This window comes from Anabrus simplex, chromosome 1 (assembly GCF_040414725.1).
Source record: "Anabrus simplex isolate iqAnaSimp1 chromosome 1, ASM4041472v1, whole genome shotgun sequence".
NCBI classification, from domain to species: domain Eukaryota; kingdom Metazoa; phylum Arthropoda; class Insecta; order Orthoptera; family Tettigoniidae; genus Anabrus; species Anabrus simplex.
This window is the reverse complement of record NC_090265.1, coordinates 1171048005-1171057678: the sequence shown is the minus strand read 5'-3', so window position 1 is coordinate 1171057678 and position 9674 is coordinate 1171048005. Positions and strand designations below refer to the sequence as shown.

The window sequence follows — 9674 nt, the reverse complement described above, 5'->3', positions numbered from 1 at the left end:
GTTACGGCACTGAAAGAGGATCTATAACCTTCTTAAGACTATACATAAATAGAATGTACGATTAATAACATTCAAATTTCCGTAAATATTTGGTAACAACACGGCTTACACAAATCAAAACAAACGCATGCTAGCACTCCAGCTGCTGCCATTATGTACAGTTTCGACAGGTCGGTTAAGGTCTGACATATTGTAGTTGGTCTTGTCTTTTCTTGCAAGTTACTGCAAAATATTATCGATAGTTATCTTTTCTCGCAAGTCATTGCTTCCAAGATCGTATATTTCCTTCTTCACTTCAGTTTAACTTCAGCCGGCCATTATAAGTCTCAACACAGGTTTATACTCAAGTTACAGTTAAACTCAATCTTCAGTTTAAACCCTCATTATATAACCGGACCTTAGTGAACGTCAAGCCTTTAGTGTTTTGAACTGCAGTCAATGGCCAACGGAGAAGCCTGCTGTGTTGTGAAAGCTACTGCCCTGACCTCTGCTACTGCCAATGCTGAAGCCCTGATCAGTGGAGGTGGTAGCCTAAGGTTTGGCAAATTAGAATTCGGTTTTGTGGCTAAATGGATAGAATTCTTGCCTTTGGTCCGATGGCCCGGGATCAATTTTCAGAATCAACCCCTCATACTGTTAATTCCCCTGGCTTGGTGACTGGATGTTTATGACGTCTTTGCCATTCATTTTATCATCATTAGGACACCACCAAGCCTATACAGATGCTATGCACTATTATTATTATTATTATTATTATTATTATTATTATTATTATTATTATTATTATTATTATTATTATTATTATTATTATTATTAAATGCAAATGTTGAATGTTATAGTGGTCAAACCCATCGTTCCCTGGTTAATTAGCTTCCTCGGGAGATCAGTGGTGGTATCCGACCCATGTTCACGGGTTCGATTCAAACCAACAGAAGAGAACCTGAAATACGGTACTGCATTCCATTTTAGCAAATCTGCCTTTAAAACTATATTACTCTATAACAGCAGCCCTGTAGTGTCTTCCTACAAGGATGTAGATAAAGGGAAGTGAAATATCAGCACTCTGTTATCTATATGATTAAGTCAGAAGTATGAGGTGAGGAGGTACATACGATGAGTAACACATGGTTGATAGGTAGCAGTGGCGATCTGTCAGAACGAAGCCTAGGAGACCTATCTCCCCCGCGGTCCCCGCTCCTATCCGTTATACAACTGGATCCGCTCGTGATGAGTAGTGGGGAGAGGGACGAGACTCTGGGCTGTGATCATGGGCGTCCATGCTGGGGACAGAGGGAGGGGGGTGGTCCCCCTCTAGCTCTCAGGGAAAGGCAAAAATGTAATTTAGTCAGGTGTTTTTCTTTCAATAAAATGATTTAAAATTCGGTATTACGTAGAAGTTGTAGTACCGACCTCACCAACAGGAAGAGGACAGTATGGGCGTTATTCTACTGTGGAATACAAGTCGTCATTCATCTTCCAAAATTTTAAAAATTCTACATACGCCCAAGTCTAGGGCCCCCTCTACAAACTGTCATATGGGCGTCCATGCTGCGATATCAGTCTCCGATGCCTTGCTCTCAGATATGTGCGACGTTTTTTCTCACTGCTTTCAAGTGTTGTAATTGGAACAATGTGTCAGATGTGCTTGAGGCTTCCAACATTCTCAAGTTGAGGTTTGGGTTTCACCGATAGCCTTGGTAGCCCTCAGTAAACGCCACTGTTGATACAACATTTTCGTTGCCAGTTTTGGATTCAACAGTGTCGAATTAATATCGTTAAAAGCGTAAAAATGAAATAATCTCCGGGCTTCGCAAATCAATCATCGGGGTCAGAAAAAAAAAGAAGCTGACAAAGAGTGATCGAATAGGTAAAATGAATTTGACACATCTGTATTGTAGCCATCAGACTCCTACTCCCCTTCCCCTACGGGCGGGTTTATAACTTCTCGCTCTCTTGGTACCGGGTATCACATCTCCAATTATATTATTTCTATAATAAAATATGGAACAAAGACTGTAATTCACCTTCGTTTACCCGTGTAATGTAACGAATAGCGATATTATTGTTATTTCTGTGGACAAAGTAAAGGGTAACGTATATCAGTGCAGTCAAGAAACGATATGGGATTTAAAACCGTTAAGTTATTCTTTCATTTTGGCGGGAAGGGAGCCTCGGAAATAGTGACTGCCATTTCCTGTCAATTATCTAGAAAGCCGTGTTTAGTTTCGACCAATCAAACTTTAAGGAGATCTTAAAATCGGCGCTACTGCTGCCCCGCGTTTTAAGTAGGCCTTGTTGTACAATTTTTCAATATGGCTGGTGGTGAGGGAGTTGGTGTAACTACAGGACAACCGAATTTATACAAGCAAGATTTATCGAAACTAGTAAGTTTGTGTGTATGTTTTGTTCTGTAGCCTATGAAATCGAAGTCTTACTATTTATTGGGGGTTTTGCTTCACAATGAGGAATTGATATGTTTGGTGGAACAGCCTGGGTAGAAGTTCAACGTGTGCTTTTAACTGCTTTTGGTAATCTCCTGGATTGTACAAATAAGAAGTATGTGGTAGGTGATGATGTATTTGTACCTAGTAAATAGCCCTGCTAAGTTTTGCAGCTCATTATGTAAATTCTAACGCAACGTTATTCATCACTGCTAATAACTATAATAATGCGATGCGGTAGTACACGAGAAGCAACTAAATTAGCTATTGAAATGTAGGTTTATTCCCTTAAAACAGTACAGGACACGCGGAACTCTCTTTGACTCCTGTTGGTTTGCTGTCACATTGTGTATTGTATGCAGCGCTTTATAGGCCGGAAATATTTGGCATGTTTTTTTGATAACTTAAATAGGAAAAAGGCGCGATTTTTAGGCATAAACGCAATTTATGTAGCTGTTTGAAATAACCTCTCTTGGTTAGCTAGGATTAAACGTGATTTTTTTTTTATATATACAATTTGTTTTTACGTCGCACTGACAGACGAAGGGATAGGAAAGGACTAGGAGTGGGAAGGATGTGGCCATAATTAAGGTACAGCCCCAGCATTTGCCTGGTTTGAAAATGGGAAACCACGGAAAACTATCTTCAGGGCTGCCGACAGTGGGCTCGAACCCACTATCTCCCGGATGCAAGCTCACAGCTGCACGCCCCTAGCCGCACGGCCAACGACGTTGGTGACAGGTATCAGTTTCTGTGTTAGGTAAACTGATATGAAGTGTAGGGTGGCATATTTTACTACCATTTAAAAGGAATCTGTTCAAGGCCAACTCACTCAACAATATTTGGGACTTTTGTTATCCACTTGGCAGATTCCCTATCAGTTGTTTACCTGGTCTTAATCTTAAACGATTTCAAAGAAACTGGAAATTTATCTAATATCTCCCTTGATATATTCTGTTCATTCCTACTTTTAAAAACTCCATTAAAGCTATTTCATCTACTTAATGTCTTTCCACGCAGTGTCCATGCTGACAGCTTGGTATTCCAGGTAATGGCTTAGTCGAGCAGCTTGTCACCTATCTCCCAGGTCTTACCAGACTTTTGTAACACAAGTCTTTTGTTGAAAAATCACTTAGGGGAAGTAGCACTGCTTACCTTTGGATCTTTTCCACTTCTTGAATCAAGTAAATTGTTAAGGGCCCCATATCCTGCCACTATACTCCAATTAGGTTTTACCAGCAGTTTACACACCCTTTCCTTTCGATGTGTGCTACAACCCGTAAATACCCCCAACCATATGAACGCTATGAATTTTTTTTACAATCTCAGTAATGTGACTATTCCAATGAAGTTCTTTCCTTATGTTAACACCTAGGTACTTCCAGTGATCACCATGAGGTAGGTAGTCACTCCATCAACGCAGTAATTAAAACACTGGACTTTTGCTCTTGGTGAAACGGACAACCTGACGGTTACGTGAATGATGGTGATCTACGAAATATCACTGTAATATTTGTCACAAATGGAAGATAGCAATTGCTTTTACTCAAATAAAGTCTCAAATCCCAGGTTAATTAAGAAATAATACGAAATATTTTATTTTAGAGAATACATACTTTACTGCCTTACAACAACTATTTCTCCTACGTCGCAGCGCTTCCGTAAGTGTTTTATTTGTCCAACACTCTCGTTTGTGATTGCTCACTGAAGTTCTTTGGTGTCGTTTTGTTGATTTTTCTCATTCGATGTAATTTGGTTTGTCACTTCATGTGCACTAACTGATTCATTAAACGATTTATTGGTCCAGGGATCATGCTATTTCCCTTTTACAATATGCATATATATGTATGTATTGGTCCACGGATCATGCTATTTTTCAACAAAATACCCCCACTCCCATTCGCTAGAAATAGAGCTCGTTGGTGCCAGCCCTGGACCTCAAGAAAAAAAAACGACGGCGCGAGCAGCGGAATGCAAGACATATGGCCAAAGATAACAAAAATCGCAGATATAGCACTCCCATTCATCGGTGCCAGTCCTGGACCTCAAGAAAGAAACAAAAGACGGCGCAAGCAGCGGAATGCAACACCATGGACTCCTATTTACAGCCAGTAAATACGTATACATATTTCTTGCTAGTAACGACGGTATTTCTTAATCAACCTGGGATTTGAGACTTTTGAGTTAATCAATGATTACCTTTCGTTTGTGACAAATATTACAGTGATATTTCGTGGATCACCATCGTTCACGTAACCCAACCTGACTTTTCACAATGTTCACCAACGTACCTTTGCTGTTCCCCTCACAATTTTGTCAAAATCTTTTTGCCAGTCTCTCGCAATCCTATAGTTTATTTATTACCTTGTACAGTATACCATCATCTGCAGAAAGCCTCATCAGTGATTCCAGTTCTTTGTCTGAAAACAAAGGTCCAATAAAGCTGCTTGTGGAACTCCCCCTCTTAATCATTACAGGATCAGATTAGAGCCCTGCGCGGATATAAGAAACATCCGCATCCGCGGATATTACACCTATTTGACTATATTACACTCAAGTTATTGAAACGGTTAGATCTGTCAACATAAAGGCCAGTCTCCACTGTTTAACATTTAACACCAACATGTTAAATTTAACATGTTACAGTTGACATGTATATTGTGATTGTCTCTTCCAATTGACTTTGCATGTTAACTCAGAATGTTGAGGTTAACACTTTTAACATGTTGGCGTGTTTTCCACTCCAAGTGGAAAATGTGTCAAGTCAATTAGTTGTTTGTGATATGTCTGCACAGCTTCGGCAACTTCCGTGCTGTTTCCGTGTCATCAGATAGCCTAAACGATGCAAACAATGTGCTTCTCATGAAGTGGGATTATAGTTACAACACTCGCAACACTCATTCTCTTTGTTATAAGTAGAGCCCGGATTTCCATTCACTATCATATGGCAAAACATGCACAATAAACTGGAAAATATGCACCATCAAAATTCAGTTCCTTTTGAAACATTGTACAGAAACTACCCTAATTTCTCCAAATTGTCTTGATTTAAGTCCATCCGTTTATGTCAGCACATTCTTAAGCACAGAAAATTATATTTTTACATCACAGGAAGTGATAGATGCATACTTCAATGAAGACATTTGGACAAAATGAGGTCAAATTGTACATCTTTTGCATTTTTACCACAATACGTCTTCTATAAGCTTGATGAATTCAAAATCAGGATTTGAACTAATTAATTTGTTTAACTCATCTCTATCTGCGGCAGCTACTTCTCCATGCGATGATTGCAGACACATTTGAATGTCCTCAATAACTGGTAATGATTGCCTGCTGCGATAACAAAGACGTGTGACGAGTGAGAGCTCCGGGTAGGACATTCCAGGATAACAATGGTAGAGGGCTCTATGAAAAACCAGAGTTTGTAAGCTGCTATCCCAGTAACGCGGCGCCACAGAAGCGCAATACAAGTTTTCTTTTGTTTGTGTAACAGGCGAAAAATGAGCCCTTAATGATTAATGCACAATTTACGGTTCAATTTATAGCAATGTACAACTGTAAAACTGGGACACCTTATTCCTAAGAATTAGATGTCGATGTGGGGACTTCCGAAATACGTCATTATTTACTCAAGCAACAGATAAGAAAGTGTTGGTTAATTGGATTATAGGAATTGTACCGTATGTAGGCTACTAACTTTGATTGTCGCATAGGATGCGAGGAATACATTCTCTCCGTCTCTCAGTAATAGACATACTATAGTCTATAACGTGGAAAAATTGTCCCAAATTCTGCACACTAACATTCAGAAATGGCACTATCATGCATGTTAACAATTTATATGCGTCAAAGTCAGAATAAAAGTCATATTATGCAATATTAAACGATCAAATATTCGTTATTAAATCCAAAATCTTCCAAATATGCATTATGCATGAATTTTCTCCTAAAATAGCCAAAACATGCAAACATCATGGAAAAAGGACGGTTATTTGGAATTGTTAAGTCGTAAAACGAATATTTGCAAAGTTTGAGAAGTGGAGCTAGCTTATTGAAAAACATGCATTTGCATGGAAATCCGGGCTCTAGTTATAAGCTACAAATACAGTACGCGTACTTGTCTCGTTCTCTCTGCGCTATACTAAAATTTATAGTCAGAAATGGAGTAGAGCAAGGAGATTACTCTGGACTTGAAAATATAAGAGAAAGGCCTTGTTTGTGGGATGACTTATAAAAGGAATACAGAGATAAAGCGAAGAAAGCCGACAGTTTCCAGGAACTCTAAATTATCTAGGCCTGTAATTGTTTCCGCGAGTGCATCGAAAAATCCAGCGTCCCTCCGCTCCCAGTAGAGTCGAGAATTGCAGAAAGTTCAGAAAAGTCGGAAGTCGGGGGTGGGAACGGACGAAGTTTGTACTTCAAAATGTGCCTAATAAAACTGCATTTCTAAATCATAACAAGAAGCAACAGTACAACATTTATTAATTTAAAAGAAGCAACAGTGGCAATAACAAAGGCCAAATCCTCTTCATCTGAGTGCATTGTCCTTGTTTGAAAATACTAGACGCCACCTAAATGTATTACCACAAATTGATAGGATGAACTACCTTTATATAAACAAAGGAAATCAAGTTTAACATGTTTATTAACTGTGGACACAATTACCACATTTCCATGGGGATTGAAATCGATTTGAATACGCTTTCCGTACTCAATACGTTACCTGTTTCCATGTGCCTCGACATCATTAGGTACACTTAAGTAGTCACTACTGAATTCAGCACTGAATTAGTATTCAGATCGATTTGAATACGATAGTCTTGACACTCATAGAGTACGAGATCGCACGAGGCCGTACGAGAATAATCCGACCGGTAGCGCTTGACAGTAACAGCCAACCCTAACCAAAGTAGAGTAAGTAAAGAAGTCCTCGTGCATTATTATCAAGGGAATTATATTCAGTGATACAAACTTGTTTTATATACAGTCTATAGCCCGTACAATCACCGAAAACAATGGAAGTGTCAAAAACTGTGGTATTGTGCCTAATAGTGTATCAGTTTTTTTGTAAGTTTAATCCATTCATTTGGGAGATGGGAGAATGAACGATGGCGCGACAGAGGGAAACTGTGTTCTTCCTGCAGCAGTTGCAAGCGCAGAATATGGTTTTCCTTCAATCTAAGCTAAACAAAAAGAAGCGTATGAAGAGAAGGTACTGGGTAAAAGAAAGAAGTAAGGACTGGTGGGAGCATATAGTGCAGCGTTACTTCACAGAAGATGATTGGTTAATTGACTTCAGGATGAGTTGTTCTACATTTAAGTTCATATGTCTGCGTCTTGAACCACACCTCAAATCTAACAAGTTTTTTGTGCCAATGTCTGTCGAGAAAAAAGTTGCAATTGCTTTGTACAAACTAGCTTCATGTGCTGAATATAGAGTTGTTACAAATCAGTTTGGTACACATAAGTGCATGGTACATAAATGTTTGTATCAATTTTGTGAAGCCCTGTGTGCTGAATTCAGTAGTGACTACTTAAGTGTACCTAATGATGTTGAGGCACAAGATATCGCTGATGGGTTTGAGGGTATGTGTGGCATACTGCCTGCTGTCGTTTCTTAATGGATATAGTACTTTTGCATCCATCTCTTGGCACAGGCTAGAGTAAAGTGTAGCTTCCACCGAAGTCCCAGTCAACATCCATGGCTGTGACAATGGGTGATATGAATAAAAATGAGATGTAACTCGGAGACAAGTCTCGAAGGAGGATTGGTCACTTGTGAGACAGAACTCGTCATGTATATGAATAAAGTTTGTTTCTCGCTAACGAGACTTGTCTCTTTCCGCTTGAGATGAATCTCGCACACTGGCTCTGGTATCTGTCAGCTGACAAGTGAATTACTACAAAAAGTGGTTTTGTTGGAACAGATGAAAGTGTTAGATTTACAAGCGAAAAAGATTGAAAAGCGACAGTGTGTTCTTGAAAAAACAGAACAACTCATTTCAGTGCAAAAACATATTTTGCAACTGCAAATGGAAAATCTTTCACAGGAAAGGGAGAAAAGAGCAGAACAAACAAGTACAACCGAAGTGGAACACCCACTGGTATTTTTTTCATTTAGAATAGTTCTTGACCAACTTTTCTTCTTCAGTTATGGGGAGCCTATTCTGCAAACTATAGGCTACCTTTCGTATTAATCAATATTCAATAATCACTAGTTCTTATTTCAATTCTTTCTAGGCTTACATAAACGTAGTGGCTCGTACACTTGGTATACTTGAACCCCAGCTTGGGAACGCCTGATTTAAGGTTTATTTTCTTGTAAGTTTCCTTCAAGATATTGTGTAAGTAGTTACATTGTATTTATCATCACATTCAGGATCCACATACAAATGCATAATTTTCTGCGGTTATTGAAAGTCACTCAAACACTTTTTAGCACGTGCTTCGTACTTCATTCTTCACGAATATGAAGAGTTTATTGACCATACCTGTGCATAGCTAGGGGTGTTTCTGCCTATAATGTACTTTTTTTTCCTACAATTTGTTTTACGTTTCACCGACACAGATAGGTCATATGGCGACGATGGGATAGGCTTAGGAGTGGGATGGAAGCGGCCATGGTCTTAATTAAGGTACAGTCCCAGCATTTGCCTGGTGTGAAAATGGGAAACCACGGAAAACGATATTCAGGGCTGTCGACAGTGGGGCTTGAACCCACTACCACCCGGATGCAAGCTTACAGCCTCGCGTCCCTAACCACACGGCCAATCACCCGGTTTATAATATACTACCAATACCTATAAACTGTCTAAATTGCAAACTTTCAAAACTTAGAAACAATACAAAATGCTATCCATATTGATAAACGAATATGAACTAACAAGGGAGTTGTTTGATTTGGACCGGACAAATTGCAATGAAACTTAGTAACATGATGAGCTGAGACATCCGGAACTCAATGGTGATAACCGTTCTGCCGTGAAATAACATTTTTGTACCGGTATTTATTGACAGTAAATTTTTGCTCCAGTTTTAAATGGAACGTGGTGTGTAGATGGCAGCGCTTTCAATGAAACATGCTAGGATGGTCAATTAAGACATCAGAACATCGCTGCATGATTGACGTTGTTATATAGGTTACCCCGCAATGTGACAAAATGAATCCGAAAGTTTAAGCTATTTATAGCATGCAAGTTTATATACAAATGACGAGGATTTCATATTACA

The 9674-nt window shown here is 39.1% G+C and overlaps 1 protein-coding gene across 2 annotated transcripts in view; it reads left to right on the top strand.

Moving 5' to 3' along the window:
• The first annotated feature begins 2257 nt into the window (after positions 1-2257).
• eIF2gamma (eukaryotic translation initiation factor 2 subunit gamma) overlaps positions 2258-9674 on the top strand; it is a 426482-nt gene continuing 419065 nt past the window's right edge. The window contains exon 1 of one of the 2 annotated variants that reach the window (XM_068225434.1): positions 2258-2384. In XM_068225434.1, the coding sequence (XP_068081535.1) occupies positions 2313-2384 (72 nt within the window). In that variant the 5' untranslated portion in view covers positions 2258-2312. The remainder of the gene's footprint in view (positions 2385-9674) is intronic. The other variant, XM_067137496.2, reaches the window with a different exon arrangement.